Source organism: Neoarius graeffei, chromosome 14 (assembly GCF_027579695.1).
Source record: "Neoarius graeffei isolate fNeoGra1 chromosome 14, fNeoGra1.pri, whole genome shotgun sequence".
Lineage (NCBI taxonomy): Eukaryota > Metazoa > Chordata > Actinopteri > Siluriformes > Ariidae > Neoarius > Neoarius graeffei.
In genome coordinates this window covers 9,275,550-9,301,309 of record NC_083582.1, presented here as the reverse complement: position 1 = coordinate 9,301,309, position 25,760 = coordinate 9,275,550, and the positions used below count along the sequence as shown (strand labels likewise).

At 46.2% G+C, this 25,760-nt stretch overlaps 1 protein-coding gene across 1 annotated transcript in view; it reads left to right on the top strand.

Moving 5' to 3' along the window:
* Positions 1-25,760, top strand: part of LOC132897460 (sex hormone-binding globulin-like) — a 63,560-nt gene that overhangs the window by 30,393 nt on the left and 7,407 nt on the right. Inside the window, exons 2-5 of the mRNA XM_060938727.1 lie at positions 297-458; positions 544-703; positions 1,799-1,932; positions 4,226-4,409. Of these exons, the coding sequence (XP_060794710.1) occupies positions 297-458; positions 544-703; positions 1,799-1,932; positions 4,226-4,409 (640 nt within the window). The remainder of the gene's footprint in view (positions 1-296; positions 459-543; positions 704-1,798; positions 1,933-4,225; positions 4,410-25,760) is intronic.

Genomic DNA, 25,760 nt, shown 5'->3' with positions numbered 1-25,760 from the left:
AAGAACAGGATTCCACTCCTGCAGCCAAGAACGGGAATCTGAGAATCAACAACAAGTTCCTGTTAAGGTGGTCAGTGAGTGTGTATCTTAAAGAAACCAACGTGACAGGTTCAAAGTGATTAAAAGTGTTTATGTATTCTTGATGGAGAGAGAGGCGCATAACAGGGCTAGTAAAACTAGACCTAATGTTTTCTATTTTAAACTCTCCCATGACTCAACTGTGTTGACTGTACGAAACAAAATATTCTGTAAAATGTCTGTTGTGTGTTGCATTGTTTTTGCCTTCATGTTATCAGTTGGAGTTGCGCAGCGAGCAGAAGTACGTGATTGTGGAAATCAACAATAAGGTGGAGCTGCTGGTGGGAATGGAGTCGGATCAGACAGATGACCTACTGACGGGGAAAATACGTCTGGCTCTTGGAGGGATGCTGGTGGATCAGAAGAGGCTCCTGCATCCTGTCAGTCAATTTATTCTCGTCTATTTGTTATTATGGTGTTATGTTTGCACTTCTGTGAGCTCATCCCTCGCTCATGCTCTCTCAGTTTAATCCTGAGATGGATGGATGTATACGAGCGGGAAATTGGCTGAACCTGAGCACTCCCTGGGACACAGAGCTGAACTGGAAACCTTCGACTTGCTTTCCAGAGATCAAGAAAGGCAGCTACTTTCCTGGAAGTGGATTAATTCTGTTTAATACATCTGGTGGGTGTATAATGCCACTGTCCTTATTTATACCGAACCTTTCATGCATTTAAAATACAGATCAAAGTGATTAAAAGTGTGACACAAAGCAGAGAAATAAAGAAACAAAAGGAGGTCAAAGTAAGCAGTACATCTGAATGTCGTGACGGACACATCATCAATCCGAAATGCCTAGTGTGGCCGGGATCTGAAGTGTATTATATAGAAGCAAAGAGATTTTTTTTTATAAATAATGTAAAACTGAGGATATTATGTATAATTTTTTTTTCTTGTTCAAGAAAGCATTTATTGGTGGGAAAGATTACATTTAGGTAGACTATATATATATATATATATATATATATATATATATATATATATATATATATATATATATATATATATATAAAATGTGTGTTAATTATTCAGGTTTTTTATTTCAAAAATATAGCTTAATTTTATTTTATTTTAATCAAAGGGAATTCACATTAAAAGTTGTTCAGGTTCCAAAAAGTTTAAGAAATGTTTTTATGAGCACTATTTTGCAGTCTTTTTTTTTTTGCAAAAGTAATATTTAAAAAATTCTTATTTTGACTGGAGATTCAATTCATAAAATCTAATTTTTTTTTTTTACTTTATAAGATACTTAAGTTCAAATAAACTATGAAACATTATTTAATCATTTTATAATAATAATAATAATAATAATAATAATAATAATAATTATTATTATTATTATTATTATTATTATTATTAACTTTTTCTTTTTCTTAACTTTTTAGTAGAACTTCTAAGACATCCATTAAACTCACTTGGCTCCTTTTAGCGCTTCTTGCAGATAAATATGAAGTTAAAATGAGGATTAAATGAAACAATCAATCACAGTGTAGAGGGTTTGGGGGCAGTTATTAAAATAAAATGTGCATGTTATTAAAAATAATTAAACAGTAGGTCACATTCAGAAAGAGAGATGCTGATATAATTTTGAAACATTCATATTATTTATATACACACACACACACACACAAAATTACACATTGGATTTCAAAAACACTTTGACTCCTGGCCGTTAGAGAGCTTTATTGTTTACAATAATTATCTTCTGTATTGCTGCAGATCTTCCTGGAGTGGAGACAGAAGAGCGAGGAGTCACGATTGAGGTGTACGGATCTTGGCGTGGGACACTGCTGAGTCTCCAGAGCCTTGATTTCCAGTACATTCTACCTGGGGTTAAGGGGAAGGAGAGCAGGGTATGAAGGCACTGAATGATAATCGTATAACTTTTAGTAAAATGTAAATTAAAAGCTGAAGAGATACAGGAGATTCTTCATCCCCAGGGATGGATTAGGCAGGAATTGAAGCAGGGAGCCTCTCCCTGCAACACTACTATCTCTATAAATTTACATCCATTGGCACGTGTGTGTTGTGTGTTGTGTGCAAATTCACTTTATATATATCTATATATCAACTGCCCTCTATTAGCCAGAGCCCAGTATGTCCAGTTGATAGTCTCTCCATGTTCACCACTGTCTCACACTATATGGGCAAAAGTATGTTCACCCCTGAACTGCATAGAAGCTCTTTGTACACTGTAGCTTTACAATTTCCCTTCACTGGAACTAAGAGACCCAAACCTGTTCCAGCATGACAATGCCCCTGTGCACAAAGCACAAGAGCTCCATGAAGACATGGTGTGTAAAGGTGTTAAGGTTGGAGTGGAAGAACTCGAGTGTCCTGCACAGCGCCCTGACTGAACTCAACCCCACTGAACACCTCTTGGATGAATTGGAACTGAAGCCTCTTCTGTACCTGATCTCACAAATGCTCTTGTAGCTGAACTAAATGAACACAAATCCCTACAACCACACCCCAAAATCTAGTGGAAAGCCTTCCCAGAAGAGAAGAGTAACAGCAAACACATGGGGGGAATAAATCTGGAATGGGATGATGTTCAACAAGGACATAGGATTATGATGGTCAGGTGTCCACAGATTTTTGGTCATATAAGTGAACAACCCTGTGCTGTAATGAAATTATCTCTTTACTAATTTAGTTATTTTACTCACTTCTGTTTCATTGCTGCAGTTATTTGACTCATTCTGTGTATAACTTATTTATTTTCTTATTGCCTGTTGGTTCTTTATTCTAGGATTAAATACTGAGAAGAAGAGAAGAGAAGAAACCTTTATTTGTCACATGCACACTTCAAGCACAGTGAAATTCATCCTCTGCATTTAACCCATCTGAAGCAGTGAACACATGCACACACACGCAGAGCAGTGGGCAGCCACACAAGAGCGCCCGGGGAGCAGTCAGGGGTTAAGTACCTTGCTCAAGGGCACTTCAGCCCAAGGCTGCCCCACATTAACCTAACTGTTAACCTAACGTTAAATACTGTTCAAATATCCAATTTTGCAAATTCATAATGGCATTCATAATTTACTACACATTGCTATATAGTAATGCAATGTAGTTTTTTTAATAAATATACATAAATAATTGGCTTTCTTTATAGAGTGTCTTGCCATTTATTAAAAGATTTAAAAGATTCACAGTCGACTGAATAAGTTGCACTTCAGGAAAATAATACCATTTTTTGAAGAAATTTTTAAAAAATAAATTGCATATTGGTGGTACGGTGGTGTAGTGGTTAGCACTGTTGCCTCACAGCAAGAAGGTTCTGGGTTTGAGCCCAGTGGCTGACAAGGGCCTTTCTGTGTGGAGTTTGCATGTTCTCCTTGTGTTTGCATGGGTTTCCTCTGGGTGCTCTGGTTTCCCCCACAGTCCAAAGACATGTAGGTTAGGCTAACTGGTGGCTCTAAATTGACCGTAGATGTGAATGGTTGTTTGTCTCTATGTGTCAGCCCTGATTTACCTGGTGACTTGTCCAGGGTGTACCCTGCCTCTTGCACATAGTCAGTTGGGATAGGCTCCAGCCTGCCTGCAACCCTGTGCAAGATAAAGGCCAATTTATGCTGACAACCCAGTCCTCGCAGATGGCGTCGCAGATAGCATCTGCATAGCCCCCCCACCTTCGCAGATGCTCTGCGCGCACCTCCCAAAAATCGTGACCACCGCAGAAGCCTTGCAGACAAGAGGGCTCTGATTGGTCCACTCTACATCCGCTGTACACGCACTTCCGCTTCCCTACTTTCCCGGTTTGGTTTGTTTTCACGACGCCATTTTTAAAAACATGAGCGAAGATGGAGCAGCACGAAGAGCGGTTGATCGAGGAAGTGAGGAAGTACGTACATCTATACGACTCCAGTTCTAGTCATTATAAGTAACCGGAGGATAAACACTCCACTAACCACACCCACCAACTACTCCTAGCGATTTTGCGACTTCGCGCCCCCTTGCATTGTGGCGGTGAATAACATTGCGCACGCCTATTACTCCCCGCTCAACGATAAATTACAACTGTCTGCGAAAAGCTATCTGCGAAAGCCTTGTCGCAAGAGCATGCAGAGGCCTTAAGTGGCTACAGATAATGGATGGAAGTTGCATGTGAGGAAAGAATAAAACTGGTTTGCTGCATTGCAGGGTCTCACTGTGGAGCTGAAGGAAGAATCCAGTTCGAGCAACACTGCTGACTCCTCCAAGCTGACTCTGACCTTACTGAAACATTCGCTTTTGTTAAACAGAGAAACAGAGCTGGAGAATGAAAGCATTGACTTCCTCTCGAGGTGGACGGAGGGGATGAGCTTAGCATTTGGCGGAGTGCCAGGTAAAGCTACTGATCACAATAATCATTGCGTTTTACAGGAATTTACATTTGTGTAATATACAGCGTCTTGCAAAAGTATTCATCTCCATTCATTACAAGCTGGAATTAAAATGGATTTTGGGGGGGTTAGCACCATTTGATTTACACAACATGCCTACCACTTTAAAGGTGCAAATTGTTTTTTTATTGTGACACAAGCGATAATTAAGATGCAAAAACAGAAATCTGGAGTGTGCATAGGTATTCACCCCCCCCCAGTCAATACTTTGTTGAGCCACCCTTTGCTGCAATTACAGCTGCAAGTCTCTTGAGGTATGTCTCTATTCGCTTAGCACATTTAGCCACTAGGATTTTTGCCCATTCCTCAATGCAAAACTGCTCCAACTCCTTCAGGTTAGATGGGTTTCATTGGTGTATAGCAATCTTCAAGTTATACCACAGATTCTCAATCGGTTTGAGGTCTGGGCTTTGATTAGACCATTCCAAGACATTTAAATGTTTCCCTTTAAACCACTCCAGTGTAGCTTTAGCAGTATGTTTAGGGTCATTGTCCTGCTAGAATGTGAACCTTTGTCCCAGTCTCAAACATCTGGCTGACTCAAATATGTTTTCCTCCAGAATTGCCCTGCATTTTTTGCCATCCATCTTTCCTTCAGTCCTGACCAGCTTTCCTGTCCCTGCAGATGAAAACCATCCCCACAGCATGATGCTGCCACCACCATGCTTCACTGTAGGAATGGTGTTCTCAGGGTGTTGGGTTTGCACCACACATGGCATTTCCCATGATGGCCAAAAAGATCAATTTTAGTGATCTTACCAAAGAATCTTCTTCCGTGTGTTTGTCCCCACATGCTGTTGGGCAAACTCCAAATGTGTTTTCTGAAGCAATGGCTTTTTTCTGGCCACTCTTCCATAAAGCCCCACTCTGTGGATTGTACAGCTTAAAGTGGTCCGATAGACAGATACTCCCATCTCCGCTGTGGATCTTTGCAGCTCCTGGCCACCCCAGGCCCAGACAATAAAATTTATAAAACCGATATGTCCCACGAAATGTTAGTTCCGCCCGCTGGATTTTTGTTCCGCCTATTTGGTTTCTGCGGGGATGCATATTACCGTAGCACATAAACATTTCGCGCATTCAAGCAGCAAGTGGTATCAGATAGTCATGCTCTAGTCCGACAACACAACAACCTACGAGAACGTGCGATTAATTTGGGATGCAAGTTATTCATCTCTTATACTCTCCAAGTTTTCTCACTTTGTAGACATACAGTTACAATTCTGTCCTCAGACAATTCAGAGTTTCCAGAAATCTCCACTTTGCCCGGGGTTTTCGAAAGTATCCGTTTTCAGTGACTGAAACCTTTGTTTACATGTAAATGCAACCGTATAGATAAATATGTGTAGCCCTGTGCTATATTTTGGGTTCAATTCATCTGATGGGTTTAACAATGTTAAAATGGTTAAAAACGTTTGAAATGCATTTTCCAAGCACTTGTAATAATCCTATGCCAAATGATTTTGTTTTCTACGATTTTGTATTTTATTTCCTTTTCTAATATTTGACGAATTATTTCCCTAATTTCTGATTGGTCGAGGACTCTGACCCCTGAAGTGTTGCGTAACGGGAAGTAGAGAGCGCGAGAGAATTCAGTTCGTCGGAGGATGGTGAAGGGGGCAGTCAGCTCGTTTGTCTCCTCTCGCTAGCATGTGTTTAGCCTAAACTGTTTGGATTACTATCATTAGCCTGCTTGCCTTTAGCCTTGTTAAGTGAAGCTATGAGTCTCTTAATCACTTTCTTCTCATTTTCAGCAGATGAGCACTTGGTGGCGATATGGCCATCTTCTCCATGGCCATATCGCCACCAAGTGCTCATCTGCTGAAAATGAGAAGAAAGTGATTAAGAGACTCATAGCTTCACTTAACAAGGCTAAAGGCAAGCAGGCTAATGATAGTAATCCAAACAGGGAGACCACTAACTGTTTTTCCAATAAACAGGAAGTATGCACAAACACAAACGCTCCTTCCTAAAGGTCTCATTGGTCCACCTTCTACGGTGCAGGTGAAAGTGAATGGCAACCCATGTACGGCAATACTGGATAGTGGGTCACAAGTAACCATAATCTTTGAGAAATTCTCTGAGAAGCACTTGTTAGATGTACCCATCCAACCAGTGTCTGGCTTAGCCATTTGGGGACCAAGTGATACAAGTTATCCTTACTCAGGATACATTGTAGTTGACATGCAGTCCCAAAGGAGTTAATTAGAAAGTCAGAGACACTGTCAGTGTTGGCATTGATTTGCCCTGGGCCTAACACACCAGACCGGGTCCCAGTGATCCTAGGGACTAACGCTAACCTGTTCCACAGACTCACTGACCTGTGTGGTCATCTGAAGAGTGAGGCTTTGGCCTGTGCCCTGAAAGTCAGTAATGCTGGACCTAAGAGAGACCTGGTGTTGCCTAATGCCAATGGCATGAACACTGATGATTCCGTGGGTGTAGTGAAGTTCATGGGCCCTGACGAAATGATCCTTACCCCTCAGGAGAGTTGCTGTGTGCCATGTCAACTGGATTTCTGCCAGCCAGCACCTAAAGGCATAATTGTGGTCAAGACGAGTGATGCTGTGCCACTACCTCAAGGTGTGGTGTTCCAGCCTGTGGTTGCTCCTGCTTCTGCCATTGACCCAAACTGCTTCTCTCTGTTGATTCAGAATGAGACCAAGAAGGAGGTTACTATACCTCGAGGTACTCCCCTGGGTATGGTTCAGTCAGCCGATTTGGCCAGTCCAGTTGTGAAAAGTCAGAACACTGAAGAGCTAGACCCAAACTTGATTGACTTTGGAGATTCTCCTATCCCCAGTGAATGGAAAGAGAGACTTAGGAGAAAGCTATGTCGTCGATGCAGTGTGTTCTCACTCCATGAATGGGAGGTTGGCTTAGCTAAAGGCGTTGAGCACAACATTCGTCTAACTGATCCCCGTCCATTTCATGAGTGGTCCAGATGATTGGTGCCTGCAGACATAGAGGACATACGTAAACATCTCCAAGAACTGTTAGATGCCGGAGTGATAAAGGAGTCCATATGCTTTGCCTATCGTGGTAGTGCGAAAGAAGAACGGTAACGTGCGTATGTGCATAGACTACAGGACTCTGAATAGCAAGACAGTACCCGATCAATACACCACACCACGCATCGATGACGCACTGGATTGTTTAGCAGGAAGTTGCTGGTTCTCTGTCTTAGACCTTCGTAGCGGTTACTACCAAATAGCGATGGCGGAAGAAGACAAAGACAAGACCGCGTTCATTTGTCCTCTCGGCTTCTACCAGTTTGAACGGATGCCTCAAGGAGTGATGGGAGCTCCTGCGACGTCTCGTCTCGTCTTCTTCCGCTTTATCCGGGACCGGGTCGCGGAGGCAGCAGTCTAAGCAGGGAAGCCCAAACTTCCCTTTCCCCAGACACCTCGGCCAGCTCCTCGGGAAGAACACTGAGGCGTTCCCAGGCCAGCCGAGAGACATAGTTTCAACGTCTAATGGAGAAGGCTGTTGGGGACATGAACTTGCTGCAAGTCCTCGTTTATCTTGATGATTTAATAGTGTTTGGTGCTACGTTGGAAGAGCATGAGGAGAGACTCATGAAGGTCCTGGATTGTCTCGAGGAAGTAGGCCTAAAAGTGTCTTTGGACAAATGCCAGTTCTGTCAGCCCAGAGTCAAATATTTTGGCCATATCATCTCCGCGGACGGAATTGCAACAGATCCAGCTAAGGTTGAAGCTGTAACCCAGTGGCCACAGCCTACAGACCTTAAGTCACTGAGGTCATTCCTCGGCTTCTGTGGTTATTACCGCAGATTTATTGTGAACTACTCCTCCATTGTTAAGCCTTTGACAGACCTAACCAAAGGGTATCCCCCGGTGAGGAAAGTCAAGAAGCCTAGTGTCGCGAAAGATCAACAATACTACAAGGAGGCTGAACCTGGTGCACGATGGACTGATGCATGCACCAAAGCTTTCTGTGAGATCATCAGACACCTTACTAACGCGCCTGTGTTGGCGTTCGCAGATCCTAACAAGCGATATGTGTTGCATATTGACGCAAGTCTCAAAGGTTTGGGAGCAATCTTAAACCAGGTTCATCCTGAAGGCCTCCGTCCCATCGCATTCGCCAGCAGAGGATTGACTGCTGTGGAGCAGAGGTATCACATCCATCAGCTCGAGTTTCTAGCACTGAAGTGGGCCGTGGTAGATAAATTCCACGATTATCTATACGGTGTGAGATTCATGGTGATGACCGATAATAATCCACTCACATATGTGCTGACGACTGGGAAGCTCAACGCAACAGGTCATAGATGGCTTGCTACATTAGCCACGTATGATTTCGAAGTCAAATATCGCCCTGGAAAGGTCAATATTGATGCTGATTTACTCTCTCACAACTGGTCTGATGTTGATGCAAAGCCCTGGAAGAAACTGTGTCAGGGTGATGTGAAGACGCTTTGTAGTCTTGTGAGTGCACAGAATGTGTGTATGGCTGAAAGACTAGGAGTTCCTGCAGAGGGCATTCCTGAGCTCTATTCTTTTGCAACTCACCTGAACGTTGGGCAGCTAGAACAGTTCACCTGAGAAGATTTGCGGAGAGCTCAGCTCAAAGACACTGTCCTCAAGGTAGTTACAGAGGCTTTGAACACAGGCCATTGGCCATCTAACACTACTGATGCAGATGTGTCTTTGTTGAAACAGAAAAGTGCAAAACTGAGACTTGAAAATGGATTACTCTACCGAGTGACAACCAAAGCTTCTGGGAAAGAACACCGTCAGTTGCTACCAGAGGTGGAAAAACTGGATTGACAAAGTAAAAGTCCTGCTTAGGTTTTCCTTCTGCCTGTGCTCTCAACACAGGTGATTTCACCAATTAGCTCATCAACCTGGCTTAGGGGATGTGGTAATTAGGATCAGCTGGTTCATTGAATTGGCTGGAGCAAAAATGTGGCAGGGTTTTTACTTTCTGCACCTGGGTTTTTCCACCTCTGGTTGCAACTACCCAAGGAGTTCAGAATGCAGGTGTGCCGTGCTTTGCATGATGATATGGGACACTTGGGAGTAGAGAGGACTGTAGAACTGATAAGAGAAAGGTTCTATTGGCCAAAAATGAGTCAGTGGAAGCATACATAGGCAACTGTGGGAAGTGTGTCACGTGGAAGAGTCCATGTCCACGAGCTGCTCCGTTACATCAGATCACTTCCACAGGTCCTATGGAGCTCGTATGTATTGATTTTCTGTCTTTAGAGCCAGACTCAAGTGGATTTGCTAACATTCTTGTGGTGACCAATCATTTTAGTCACTATGCGCAAGCATACCTAACTAAAGATCAGCGAGCAGTCACTGTCACCAAGGTATTGGTCGAAAAATTCTTCATTCATTATGGTCTTCCAGCTCAAATTCACTCGGACCAAGGCCGTGACTTCGAGAGCAGGTTGATCCAGGAACTACTGAGGACCTTGGGAATCCGTAAGTCACGGACGACACCCTATCATCCTCAAGGCGACCCGCAACCAGAGCGCTTTAATAGAACACTACTGTCTAGGTTGGGAACCTTGAGAGATACCCACAAGTGCCAGTGGAGTCGTCATGTGAGTCAATTAGTACACACGTACAACAGTACCAAGAACGATGCCACAGGGTTTTCGCCCTACTACATCATGTTCGGCAGAGAGGCCAGATTGCCTATTGATGTATGCTTCGGTACTGATGATCAAGAACCAGTCAGTCATTCATGTTACATGGAAGATCTCAAAAGAGACTTGCAGAGTGCTTATGAGTTAGCGACCAAGTCTGCAACTCAGGTTCACCTGAGAAACAAAAAGAGCTATGATAGAGTCCTACGCAACCAAGTGTTAGCCAAGGGTGATTGAGTGCTCTTGAAGAACTTGGGGTTGAAGGGGAAACATAAATTGCAGAGTAGGTGGAACTCTTTACCTTACATAATAGTGGAAAAGCTCCCTGATGTGCCTGTCTACAGGGTGAAACCTGAGAGTGGGATGGGGAAGATGAGAACTATTCACAGAGACAACATTTTGCCAATTGGTAGTTTGGTGAGAATTTCTGAGGAGTCCAAAGTTCAAGAACGAACTACAAGACCCATGACAAGGAGTCAGAGAAAGTCAGTGACGCATCAATCACATGTTACGAGGTCTCAAGACAATGCAGGTTATCCTCTTGATGAAGTGTCAAGTGAGTCTGAGTCTGAATTTCAGCCTATGTTCAGATGGAGACCAGAACCTGATGATCCTGAAGATCCTGTCTCTGAGAGAGATCATGAACGTGAAGTACAAAACACTGCTGATGAGCAGGACAGTGTGTCTGATCATGATGAAGAGAATGAATGTGATGTGATGTCAGAAACCACTGCAGGCACTAGTGATGGTGAGACTAATGCTGCCGATGAGGTAGAAACGCCTGTTGAACCAATAGGTAGTGCAGAACCTGAAAGACATTCTCCCATAAGAGTGAATGAGGAAGTCCAACCTCAGAGAACTTCCCCTAGACATGAGAAGAGGTCTATTAAACCTGTTATCAGACTAACTTATTATGAGGCAGGGAAGCCTAAAGACCAGCCTTTGACTATAGTTCATAGGGGTGTAGTCATAAAGATTGGTTAAAGGAAATTTTCATTTCATTTCCTGTGTCATTTAAGTTCATGTTTTCATTCATGTTTCATGGGAACTAGGTTTCATGGGGACATGTAAACCATTTAAGTGGGGGAGAGTGTAGCCCTGTGCTATATTTTGAGTTCAATTCATCTGATGGGTTTAACAATGTTAAAATGGTTAAAAATGTTTGAAATGCATTTTCCAAGCACTTGTAATAATCCTATGCCAAATGCTTTTGTTTTCTACAATTTTGTATTTTATTTCCTTTTCTAATATTTAACAAATTATTTCCCTAATTTCTGATTGGTCGAGGACTCTGACCCCTGAACTGTTGCGTAACGGGAAGTAGAGAGCGCGAGAGAATTCAGTTCGTCAGAGGATGGTGAAGGGGGCAGTCAGCTCGTTTGTCTCCTCTCGCTAGCATGTGTTTAGCCTAAACTTTCCCAGGCTATGGGGGAGATTCTGCAGCCAAGTGTTCGGCTAGAACACTTTAGAAAGCTGTGGACTTTAGACATGTGCTTTGGGACACTTTCCTTTTTGTTTTGTGAGAAGCTTTAATCTTAGACCATCGTGAAAACCGCAAGTAACTGGCGCGAGAGCACACGAGTTCCAGAGACAGTGAGGAGGGTTCACTACACTGTTGCTGTGCTACCCGGTGGCTGTGTTTGTGGAACTGAGTGCATGAATCGTCCTGAACACCGGAGGAGTTGGGGATTCGTTTGGACAAGGCGACCGACACCAGTGACGCGGTGGGGGAACGGGAGATTCGGTGCTGCAGGAGTCCATGCGGGAGGCGCGTGTCCCGTGAGGAACGAGCCACGACCAGGTCCACGCTTCAGCGGCATGATCGCACGCAGTCAGCACGTGAACACTCGCTACTTCTCTACTCTTCTATTCACAACGACAAGGTACAGGCCTCGTTTTCATTTTATTTATGCTCATTGAGTGAAGCGGCCAGTGTTAAGTTTTAAAGGTCACAACGCACCCGAGCATCGTTCAGGCCTGCAACTGGGTACGTTTTGGGGTTATTTATGGCCCTTTTCCACTACCCTTTTTCAGCTCACTTCAGCTCGCTTCAGCTCACTTCAGCCCGACACGGCCCGCGTTTCAACTACCAAAAACCAGCACGACTCAGCTCGTTTCAGCCCTGCTTAGCCCCTAAAACTCGCACCATTTTGGAGTGGGGCTGAAGCGAGCCAAACCGTGCCGACTGAGGCTGGGGGCGTGAGCAGACACTCCCCTGTGCACTGATTGGTGAGGAGGAGTGTCCTCACATGCCCACACACGCCCCGCGAGCGCGCTGGGATCTGTAAACACCGCAAACCCGGAAGAAGAATAATTATGAATTACGAGAATTTCTGAAGCCTTATGCGCCTCGCCTCATCTATACGCTCTTGCCAGTATCTGTTGGCGTTGTAGGTGACAACAAGCCACAGCACCAAGACCAGCAATACTAACGACTCCATGTCCTCCATGTTTATTGTTTACTATTCGGGTCGTGAGACTACCGCTGAAAAGATCACTGAATCAGTGACATACAGAGCATCGTGGATGAGTTCGCGGAGCGCAAGGCTCGCCGTATGCCCATCAAATAATGCGCGCAGTAGGCTATTGATGTTTTATTATGAGCCATGTACAGTATGTCGCCGAATGTTTTTTTGTTTCTGAGTTACATGTTCGTTTGAAGGACTTAATGTACAAAATAACATAGTTGCACCCCGGAGTGTTGAAATTGGTAAACACAGTGCATTCAGTGAGGTTTGCACCGCCCTCCTTTTATTTCTGACTCTTCCTGCCACCACTCTGAGCGCTCATTCGTATGCCCTTCAAATAATGTGCGCAGTATAGGCTATTGATGTTTTATTATGAGCCATGTACAGTATCCTAATGTTTTTTGTTTCTGAGTTACATGTTCGTTTGAAGGACTTGATGTACTAAATAACATAGTTGCACCCGGTAGTGTTGAAATTGGTAAACACCGCAGTTGCGGACATTTTGTAGCCTAAAATGATGTTATGATAAGCTTTAATAAAATGCCCGGTCATTTGCCCCGCCCCCGGCCCGGCTCTGACTTGTTCCGCCACTGTCACTGATGTCACTGTTTGCGCTGCTTAACGACATCACGTGACGTCCACCCACTTTCGCTAACTCCACCCAATGTGTCCACCCACTTCCAGCCAGCACGGTTCAGCGCGGTTGTAGTCGAAATGCAACTTCAATAGCCCCGCTCAGCCCGACTCAGCTCGACTCGGCACGGCACGGCTCAGCCGCGTTTGTAGTGGAAAAGCGGCATTAGTTATCTTAAAGCTGGCATAGGTTAGTTACTAGTGACTTTGGTATTGCACTGAAGGGTTTGCTTATTGCATTTAAAGTGACTTCTATGGACACTGAGGGTTTCATTTAACTAAGGTACATTTTTACTTTAAAGGGTATCTTTTCCATTTTAAAGGAGAACTTTAATTTCAAGTGTTTTTGTGCTAAGGCACATATGGCCCTTTTCCACTACCCTTTTTCAGCTCACTTCAGCTCACTTCAGCTCACTTCAGCCCGACACGGCTTGCGTTTCGACTACCAAAAACCAGCACGACTCAGCTCGCTTCAGCCCTGCTTAGCCCCTAAAACTCGCACCGTTTTGGAGTGGGGCTGAAGCGAGCCAAGCCGTGCTGAGTGAGGTTGGGGGCGTGAGCAGACACTCCCCTGTGCACTGATTGGTGAGGAGGAGTGTCCTCACATGCCCACACACGCCCCGCGAGCGCGCTGGGATCTGTAAACATCGCAAACCTGGAAGAAGAAGAATTACGAATTACGAGAATTTCTGAAGCCTTATGCGCCTCGCCTCATCTATACGCTCTTGCCAGTATCTGTTGGCGTTGTCGGTGACAACAAGCCACAGTACCAAGACCAGCAACACTAACGACTCCATGTCCTCCATGTTTATTGTTTACTCTCCGGGTCGTGAGACTACCGCTTAAAAGCTCACTGAATCAGTGACATACAGAGCATCGTGGACGAGTTCGCGGAGCGCAAGGCTCGTCGTATGCCCTTCAAATAATGCGCGCAGTAGGCTATTGATGTTTTATTATGAGCCATGTACAGTATGTCGCCTAATGTTTTTTTGTTTCTGAGTTACATGTTCGTTTGAAGGACTTAATGTACAAAATAACATAGTTGCACCCCGTAGTGCTGAAATTGGTAAACACAGTGCATTCAGTGAGGTTTGCACCGCCCTCCTTTTATTTCTGACTCTTCCTGTCACCGTTGCAACCTCTGAGCGCTCATTCGTATGCCCTTCAAATAATGTGCGCAGTATAGGTTATTGATGTTTTATTATGAGCCATGTACAGTATCCTAATGTTTTTTGTTTCTGAGTTACATGTTCGTTTGAAGGACTTGATGTACTAAATAACATAGTTGCACCCGGTAGTGTTGAAATTGGTAAACACCGCAGTTGCGGACATTTTGTAGCCTAAAATGATGTTATGATAAGCTTTAATAAAGGGCCCGGTCATTTGCCCCGCCCCCGGCCCAGCTCTGACTTGTTCCGCCACTGTCACTGATGTCACTGTTTGCGCTGCTTAACGACATCACGTGACGTCCACCCACTTTCGCTAACTCCACCCAATGTGTCCACCCACTTCCAGCCAGCGCGGTTCAGCGCGGTTGTAGTCGAAATGCAACTCCAACAGCCCCGCTCAGCTCGACTCAGCTCGACTCGGCACGGCACGGCTCAGCCGCGTTTGTAGTGGAAAAGCGGCAATAGATTATTGAACATATATTGCTATAAGAGCATTTTAAGTTTCATTTTAAGTTTGAACCCACTCTAAGGAGTGTGTATTTTGGTTTATTGAATAACAAAACAATAGGGGTATTTCATTTCATATTTTATTGTAATTTCATTTAAAATCGTTTTCCAGTAAAAAGTAAAAAGCCACTTCATTTTGCAATTCATTATTTCATGGTAATATTCTTACTTGGTTAAAAAGTTAAAAAAGGTATATTTACAGGACATTAAAAGGTAACAACTCACAACCAATCCGATCAAAACTACTGCTGTTTTATCACCTCTACTGATAAGAACTCAGGGCGCCCCATAGTTAATGAGTTGATTTGGATGATTTTAAATGTCATGCCAGTAATGTAGGCATGGGGGCGCTACATATGTGTCTTTATAGATATCTGGCTACAGTGGGATTTGTGCTGTGTGCACACATGGATAGAAAGCAAAACGTCGGTGGTTTTCGATTGTACGACTCAAAAGAGAAAATTACGTTGGCAAGTTAGCTGTCTGTGAATCACTTTGCTCACTCTAACCGCAGAATACAACTTTTAAAGTTAAGGTTTGTCTGTTACATGAAAATATAGAGATGTTGTGTGTTACTGGTGGGAGTACACATTGATTATTAATTGTCACACTCATACATACACGACACTCATGCATTCTCTCAACACACACTCTCCCCCTACCCCTCTCTCTCACACACACTCTCCCCCTACCCCTCTCTCAACACACACTCTCCCCCTACCCCTCTCTCTCACACACACACTCTCCCCCTACCCCTCTCTCTCAACACACACACTCTCCCCCTACCCCTCTCTCTCAACACACACACTCTCCCCCTACCCCTCTCTCTCAACACACACACTCTCCCCCTACCCCTCTCTCTCAACACACACACTCTCCCCCTACCCCTCTCTCTCAACACACACACACTCCCCCTACCCCTCCCTCTCAACACACACACTCTCCCCCTACCCCTCTCTCTCACACACACACTCTCCCCCTACCCCTCTCTCTCAACACACACACTCTCCCCTACCCCTCTCAACACCACACACTCTCCCCCTACCCCTCTCTCTCAACACACACACACTCCCCCTACCCCTCCCTCTCAACACACACTCTCCCCCTACCCCTCTCTCTCAACACACACACTCTCCCCCTAGCCCTCTCTCTCAACACACACACTCTCCCCCTACCCCTCTCTCTCAACACACACACTCTCCCCCTACCCCTCTCTCTCAACACACACACTCTCCCCCTACCCCTCTCTCTCAACACACACACTCTCCCCCTACCCCTCTCTCTCTCTCACACACACACACACACACACACACACACATACACACACACACACACACACACACACACACACACACACACACACACTCTCCCCCTACCCCTCTCATGCACCACATTTCTATATTTACATGTAACACACTCACTCATACACAACACTTATGCACTCTCTTAACACACTGTCTATCTCACTCTCACACACTCTCACACACACACGCACGCAATTTGTGCACTACATTTCTATATTTACATGTAACATTCATACACTCTCAACACAGACACACAACTCATGCACTAAATTTTTATATTTAAATGTAACACTGGGGCGGCACGGTGGTGTAGTGGTTAGCACTGTCGCCTCACAGCAAGAAGGTCCGGGTTCGAGCCCCGTGGCCGGCGAGGGCCTTTATGTGCGGCGTTTGCATGTTCTCCCCGTGTCTGCGTGGGTTTCCTCTGGGTGCTCCAGTTTCCCCCACAGTCCAAAGACATGCAGGTTAGGTTAACTGGTGACTCTAAATTGACCGTAGGTGTGAATGTGAATGGTTGTATGTGTCAGCCCTGTGATGACCTGGAGACTTGTCCAGAGTGTACCCCGCCTTTTGCCCGTAGTCAGCTGGGATAGGCTCCAGCTTGCCTGCGACCCTGTAGAACAGGATAAAGCAGCTAGAGATAATGAGATGAGATGAAATGTAACACTCATGCACTGTCTTAACTCTCTCTCTCATATGAACACATACTCCACTCTCTTAACACACACTATGTCTTTCTCTCACTCACTATAAGATACAGCTCATGCACTCTCAACACACACCCTCTCTTACGCACACCACTCATGCATGATGCACTACATTTCTATATTTACATGTAACACACTCACTGCTATACACAACACTCGTGCACTCTGAACACACACTCACCCACACACCACCCATGCACTACATTTTTATATTCACATATAACACACACAACACTCATGCACTCTGAACATACACTCTCTCACACACACAACTTATGCACTTCATTTTTGTATTTACATGTAACATATCTTCTCACACACACACACACACACTGCACATACTTTCCCCCTCTGTCTCACACACACACCACTCATGCACTACACCTCACCTATGTCATGTGTTACATCAGTGTAACACTTTCACTGACTCACACACACACACACACACACACACACAAACACATTTTGTAACTCAACACATTTAGTTTGTACAGTACTTACAATGGACAATATCACAACATGTTGTAAGTGTTTACATATGTTGTATGTATGAGTTAAGTATACAAGTATTTTCCTTTTTCTGAGCAAAGCACTCTTTATTCAAGCCTGACTAATATCCTTACTACTTCCCAGGTGCCTGGGACAGGTGATCTTTTAGTTTTTACTTTTACATTTTAGTAGTGATCGTTAAAAGCCTGATGCTTAACTAGAGTAAACAAGTTGGATGGTTTCTTTGTTTTGCGGATGCTTCATGTTACATAAATAAATTAATACATTAATTTCTAACCTCTTGGCTCACATGGGTTTTGTTCATGAGTTAGGCACCAGATATGCCACCAGATCCATCAGAATACAGGAAATCAAATCTAGCTAATTCAAAATTTCCTGGGGGAGGACCCCCGGAACCCCCCCCCCCCCTTTATTTCGTCACAGCATGGCCACCCCTTGTCAAGTCAAGTTTATTTGTATAGCGCTTTTATCAATAAAAATTGTCACAAAGCAGCTTTACAGAATTTGAACGACTTAAAACATGAGCTAATTTTGTCTCTAATCTGTCCCCAATGAGCACACCTGTGGTGACGGTGGCAAGGAAAAACTCCCTCAGATGACATGAGGAAGAAACCTCGAGAGTGTTAGGACTGGGGACTGTCTTGGCCTCTAGAGGCCGCTGTTATTTCTTTATCTTGTCATGTTTGTTTTGGCCTCTAGAGACCACCACTGTTTCTGTGTTTTGTGTTTGTTTTGACAGCCTTTGTTTTCATGTGCTTTTTGCCTCACCTGGGGCCTCATGTACAAAGCTTGCGTATGCACAAAAAAGCTACGTACGTCACTTTCTGCGCAAACATTCGTATGTACAAAGATTGACTTGGCGTGGAAAAGTGCGGTACTCTACGCAAACCTCATGGCTGGCGTACGCACATTTCTGGTGCATCTTGGTACTTGGCGACACTTAGAGGCAGAGCAACGCAACTACATTTAGGCCTACTCTGTCAAGAGTCATGACATGGCGATAAGAGGCATCCAAAAATGCATCGGAACATCAGGATGCGTGAATTGAAATGTATGTCAGTCATACGACATTGTCGAGACACATAATGCGAGACTGTTGGGTAAATGCCAACAGATCCATCAACCATCCCTTCCATATTGTAATTACGGGAAATGAGAAACCCCAGCAATATAATTTCGATATTATTCCCATTGACTATTGGTTAATTAATTAAATTAAAGAATGCACATGCAGGACCATGCATTGCAGCTAGCTTAATAGATCTTCCTCGCGCATTTGCCGCGAGGTGTCAGACTGAAATATTATTAGTTGATGTTGCGTGGGGTAGCCTTATCACATAATTACCAAGATCAATATATGAAACGATTTCCAAGTGCGTACAAATCAGACACAACCGCGGTGTGTGGCGTGTTACACAATGTGGTGCAGCGGCACGGTGTGCCAATAATGGAGCGAGACCTGCCGGAGGACCCAGACCCTGGGCCTCACAACGAGGTGCCACAGCGACATGGCATACAAACCCGGCAGCGCTTAATAGCCACAATGTGAAAAGGTAAGGACAGATGGGACACGGGACACCATTCATTTTTTAAGATATTCTTTTAATGTGTTATTCAGTTCCTTCAATTCCTCGCGGATTCCCTCGAGGTTGTCGTTAATCGCCTCTATCCCCTTTAAAATTTCCCCCTGCGACTCAAGGACCATGCGCGTCAGCACCCGGCCTGTGGACCTGGCGACAGGGGCAGGCAGTGGAGAAGGGGGGGCAGGTGACAGTGATGCTGGATCCGCTCGGCTGGGGGTCCTCTTCCTGCTCGGGTGGGATCGACTGGGGGCCTCCTGTTGTTCCCTGGCACCCTGCTAGAATATATTTGTCATTAAAATCCTATTGTGGAAAATATATGCACATGTTTTATTTCTGGTTACATGTGGCTAGGAATATTGGGCCTACTAAGAGAGGAAGACATTTCCTCAAATACAGGGTGTCCCCGAAAAAATGAACACATTAGAGCACTAAAGGTGTTTTTTTGTTTTCAAAACCCATGTAACTCAAATAGACACTCATTGTGGCGCAGGCACTGCGGACGATGCGAATCATACCGTTATCTTGGTATAGGATACATTCACATTCAGTGGCATACAATCAGTGACCATTGCATGTCTCATAGCATACACTTTGAACATCACTTTAATTGGAGGTGACAGAACAATTAAGTGATGTATGTGAATTCTATTACACTGTGCTAAAGACAGGGATTAACGCGAATAAATGTTAAATGTTAATAATAAATGTTAAATGTTAATTTGATTAACGCGAGATTTCTAACATTTAATTAACATTAACGCGTTAGTAAAAGTTGCCATGTCTTTTACCTAACGCGGGCCTTACTGCAGGTCTATTTATACTAATTAACATATTCAGTGTGGAATAATTGAGGGAGGAGACGGGGCGGGGAACGGGGCTCTTGCATGTGCGCCGAATTCCACATTGATTGGGATGTACAACAGGAGAGTGCGTGGAAACCTTCGTACGCACTGATTGATACATCCGGATTTTTTTGGTCGTACGCAAATTTCCCGATTTTGACGTGCGCACATATTTAGTGGGAAATCCATGCAGGTCTTTGTACATGAGGCCCCTGTTCTTTATTTCCTGCCCCGCCTAGTTTCTTAATTACCCTGTGTATTTATACTCCCTCAGTTTGGTCCCTAGTCACGGAGTCTTTGTGCTGCTTATGGCTAGTAACCTCTGTCCCGTGTACCTTGCTTATGCCCTTGTATTTTTTAGTCTTTTGCTTTCCTTTTGGACTTTGTACTTAACCTTTTGGATCTTCTGAGCATTTTGCATTTTGCCTTTTCTTTTCTGATTTTTGGACTTTGTACTCTTGGATATTTTATTTTTCCCTTATATCTTCTGAGCGTTGGATTTTACTTTTTGCTTTGGATTTTTGATCTTCTGTGCTTTTTTCACAATAAACTGTTTTTTGTACTCTATCTTCGCCTCACTCCTCTGCACTTGAGTTATTCCCTGGTGGCCTAGTGGGGGTTTACTGGATTACTATACCAGCGACCTGGGTTCGATTCCCAGCAAAACCATAACAGAAAGACTCCGTCATGACCGACTCAGCAGAGGCTGCTTCAATTGTCTACCCGGCCAACCTTCAGGGAATTATGGCAGCTTTAACACGCTTCGGAGCGACCATGGACGACCGCTCGCCACGAGGTACTGCCCCAGCAAATTGGGAAGGCCTTGGCACAGCTGACTCCTATGCCCGCATCTCTTGCTCCACCATCTGCTCCAGTGCTTCTGGCCACGCTGCCTCTGTCACCTCGTGAATCCTGCCTTCCTGCACCACAGAGGTATGGTGGCAAGCACGGTGAGTGCCGGGAGTTCCTTACCCAGTGCCAACTCACCTTTGAGCTCCAGCCTTCCACCTACACTATGGATCGCCGCAAGATTGCATATGTGATAACCTTGTTAGCTGATAAGGCTTGGGCAACAGCCGTCTGGCAAAGACAGGGACCCGAGTGTTCTGACTTCAAGCTGTTTACGGAGGAGATGCTTCGGGTCTTTGATCAGGCAGACATCAGTAAAGATGCAGCCAGGAAGCTCATGTCCGTCCGGCAGGAGGGAAGCATTGCAGACTACGCCATCTTGTTCCGGACGCTCACAGCAGTCAGTGGGTGGAATGAGACGGCCCTGGTTTCAGCCTTCCACCATGGTCTGTCTGACCCCATCAAAGACGGTCTGGCCACTATCGGATGCCCAAGTGACCTCGAAACCCTGATCTTGCATGCCATTCGTCTTGACAACAGGATTAGAGAGCGCCGCCGAGTCCTGAGCTTCCCCGGCCTCACTGCCTCGACCTGGAGCCCGTCTACCTCCTCCAGTGACTGTCCGGAGCCCATGCAAGTGGGCTGTACCCGTCTCTCCGCATCTGAGAGGGAGCGCAGAAGGAGGGACAAGTGCTGCATCTACTGTGGCAAGCCTGGCCACTTCCGAGCATCATGTCCCGAGCTCTCGGGAAAAGGACCGCCCCGTCCAGCCGAGGGAGGGTTGTGACGGGGCCTACCCTCTCTCCCGAACTTCCTGGCCAAGGAGTCTACATCCCGGTCTCCATCTCCTGGGGTGAGTCTGTCCACTCTTGCCAGGCCTTGCTAGACTCTGGGGTGGCTGGTAACTTTATGGATGTCCACTTCGCCTGAACAATCGATGTCCCGACTGCACCTCTTGAAGTCCCGCTGTCTGTGTCTGCCCTGGATGGCCAAGCCTTAGGTGATGGAAGAGTCACCCAAGTTACTTCTCCAGTCTTTCTCCAGTCTCAAAGTCACAAAGAAGAAATATCCCTGCACCTTATTCATTCGCCAGAGTTCCCAGTGATTCTAGGCCTTCCTTGGCTTACCTGCCACAACCCGCGCATAGACTGGGTAACAAGCCAGGTTGTGGAATGGGGCCCTGCATGCCATGCCTCTTGTCTGCTCTCTAGCTCTCCTGTGTCTCCTGCCTAGCCTCCTGATCTCACCGAGTTATCTCAAGTTCCCACAGAGTACTGGGATCTTAAAGAAGTCTTCAGCAAGAGTAGGGCCGCCGTTCTTCCTCCGCACCGCGCCTACGACTGTGCCATCGACTTGCTCCCTGGGACTACCCCTCCTCGGGCCAGACTGTTCTCCCTCTCTCAGCCAGAACGCAAGGCCATGGAGGAATACATCAAGGATGCCCTGGTCTCTGGGTTCATTCGACCCTCCACCTCACCTGCTGGTGCCAGCTTCTTCTTTGTCGGCAAGAAGGATGGGGGGCTCTGACCGTGTATTGACTACAGGGGCCTGAACAAGATCACTGTGCGCAACCGCTATCCCCTTCCGCTGATGTCCACAGCGTTCGACCTGCTCCAAGGCGCCACCGTCTTCACCAAGTTGGACTTATGGAACGCATACCACCACATCCGTATCCGACAGGGAGACGAGTGGAAGACTGCCTTTAACACCCTGTCAGGGCACTACGAGTACCAGGTGATGCCCTTCGGACTCACCAATGCACCAGCTGTTTTTCAGGCCCTTATCAACGATGTCTTGAGGGATATGATCAACCAATACGTTTTTGTCTACCTTGATGACATCCTAATATTTTCCAAGACCGTGCAGGAGCACCACCACCATGTCCGCCAGGTTCTCCAGAGGCTGCTACAGAACAATCTGTTTGCTAAGGCCCAGAAATGCGAGTTTCATGTCCCCGAGGTCTCCTTTCTGGGTTTTATTGTATGGACAGGACAACTCCAGATGGATCCAGCCAAGACCCTGGCCGTCCGGGACTGGCCCACCCCCAAATCCGTCAAAGAGATTCAGTGGTTCTTAGGGTTTGCTAACTTCTACCGCAAGTTTGTCAGGAACTTCAGTTCTGTAGCAGCGCCCATATTGGACCTCACCAAAAGGACAGGTGGATCGTATGTCTGGTCTCCTCAGGCGGAAAAGGCATTCAAAGACCTCAAGCACTGCTTCTGCACAGCACCCATTCTGGTCCTCCTGGACCCTTCGCAACCCTTCATCGTCGAGGTGGACGCCTCGGACAGCGGCATTGGCGCGGTCCTCTCTCAACACTCGGATGGAAGGTTGCACCCCTGCGCATACTTCTCCCACCACCTGAGTCCTGCGGAGGCCCGGTATGACGTGGGGGATCGAGAACTGCTCGCAGTTAAACTGGCCCTTGAGAAGTGGAGGCACTGGCTAGAGGGAGCGCAACATCCATTTCTGGTTTGGACGGACCACAAGAACCTGGAGTACCTCCAGCAAGCCAAGAGACTCAATCCACGACAGGCTAGGTGGGCCTTGTTTTTCAGTCGGTTCAACTTCACCCTATCATACCGCCCCGGCTCTAAGAACACCAAACCTGACGCGCTTTCCAGGCTGTTTGCTCCCACCAACAGGGAGAGTGAAGTTGGGCCTATTATCCCTGTGTCCCGGATTGTGGCCCCTGTCCGCTGGGGTGTTGAGGAGGCAGTCTGATGAGCCCAACACCAGGACCCCGGTCCTGGGATGGGGCCACTGGGCCTCTTGTACGTCCCACGTCAAGCCCGGGCCAAGGTCCTCCAGTGGGGTCACTCGTCCCCTCTCACCGCCCACCCGGGAGCTCGGAGGACCCTGGACTTCTTGAAAAGACACTTCTGGTGGCCAAGCATGGAGAAGGAAGTAAGGTAATTCATCCTGTCTTGTGATGTGTGCACCAGAAGCAATAACCCACGACAGCATCCCCAGGGCCTCCTGCATCCTCTGCCTATTCCCCGGCATCCCTGGTCCCATGTGGCAGTCGACTTCATCACGGGCCTTCCAGACTCTCAAGGTAACACGGTCATTTTGGTTATAGTCAACAGATTCTCTAAGGCCTGCTGCTTTATACCGCTGTGCAAGCTCCCTTCTGCCCTTGAAATAGCCAAACTAATATTTACGCATGTCTTCCAAGTCTTTGGTCTCCCACAGGACATCGTCTCAGACCGGGGGCCCCAGTTCTCCTCCCGAGTGTGGCGGGGGTTCTGCAAGCTCATCGGGGCCACCGCCAGCCTCTCCTCTGGGTTCCACCCCCAGTCCAATGGCCAGACGGAGAGGCTCAACCAGGACCTGGAAACCACTCTGCGAGGCCTGGTGATGGATAACCCAACATCATGGAGCACCTGGCTGCCATGGGCGGAGTACGCCCACAACACCCTGCAGTCATCGGCCACCAGGTTGTCCCCGTTCCAGTGCCAATTCGGGTTCCAGCCACCTTTGTTTCCGGAACAGGAGGAGGACGCTGGGGTGCCTTCGGTCAACCAGTATGTGAGACGGTGTCGCAAGACCTGGAACAAGGTCAGGAGGACCCTCATCCAAACTTCCAGGGCCAACCAGACTCAGGCCAACCGCCATAGAAGGCCTGCCCACATTTTCCGCCCTGGGCAGCAGGTTTGGCTGTCCACCAAGGACATTCCGCTGCGGGTGGAGAACCTCAAGCTTGCTCCTCGCTACATTGGCCCCTTCAAGGTTGTGCGCAGGGTGAACCCTGTCGCCTACCGGCTCCAGTTGCTCCGGACTCTTAGGATCAACCCCACATTCCATGTATCCCTGTTGCGGCCCGTACTGTCGTCCTCGTATGCCCCTGCCCCTAGGAATCCCCCGCCCCCCGCATCCTCCAGGGTCAGACCGTGTTCACTGTGCGTTGCCTGCTCAACTCCCGCCGGGTCCGCGGCGGGCTTCAATATCTAGTGGACTGGGAGGGCTATGGCCCTGAGGAGCGCTGTTGGGTCCCCGCTCGGGACGCGTTAGACAAAGAACTTTGTCGGGACTTCCATTCGGCCCATCCGGATCACCCTGGGAACGTCAGGAGACGCTCCTTGGGGGGGGGGGGGGGGTCCTGTTAGGACTGGGGACTGTCTTGGCCTCTAGAGGCCGCTGTTATTTCTTTATCTTGTCTTGTTTGTTTTGGCCTCTAGAGGCCACCACTGTTTCTGTGTTTTGTGTTTGTTTTGACAGCCTTTGTTTTCATGTGCTTTTTGCCTCACCTGTTCTTTATTTCCTGCCCCGCCTAGTTTCTTAATTACCCTGTGTATTTATACTCCCTCAGTTTGGTCCCTAGTCACGGAGTCTTTGTGCTGCTTATGGCTAGTAACCTCTGTCCCATGTACCTTGCTTATGCCCTTGTATTTTTTGGTCTTTTGCTTTCCTTTTGGACTTTGTACTTAACCTTTTGGATCTTCTGAGCATTTTGCCTTTTCTGATTTTTGGACTTTGTACTCTTGGATATTTTATTTTTCCCTTATATCTTCTGAGCGTTGGATTTTACTTTTTGCTTTGGATTTTTGATCATCTGTGCTTTTTCACAATAAACTGTTTTTTGTATTCTACCTTCGCCTCACTCCTCTGCACTTGAGTCATTCCCCTGGTGGCCTAGTGGGGGTTTGCTGGATTACTACACCAGCGACCTGGGTTTGATTCCCAGCAAAACCCTAACAGAGAGGAACCAGACTCAAAAGGGAACCCATCCTCATTTGGGCAACAACAGACAGCATGACTATAACATGAAGTCAGTTTTGTTAATGTTATAAACTCTTCATTGATGGAAACTTGAGTGCAAAACTGTTCATGACAACTGCAGTCCTAAAGTTAGCAAGTCAACTGTAGCAGAGATGCCTACTAGTACGGATTGGCTGTATTTTGTACGGAAAAGTTACATAAATACGATGTTATTGCAAACAGTGTTATTCTGTACGGAATTATTATAAAGTCTTAAAAAATTCCAGTGAGTTGTTTTTAAATGCAACTTTTTCAATCCATGCGCGATTCACGGCTATTTATTTTTACGACAACCACACATGCTGTGTGTGACATGCGCAGATACCGCACATGCTGTGTG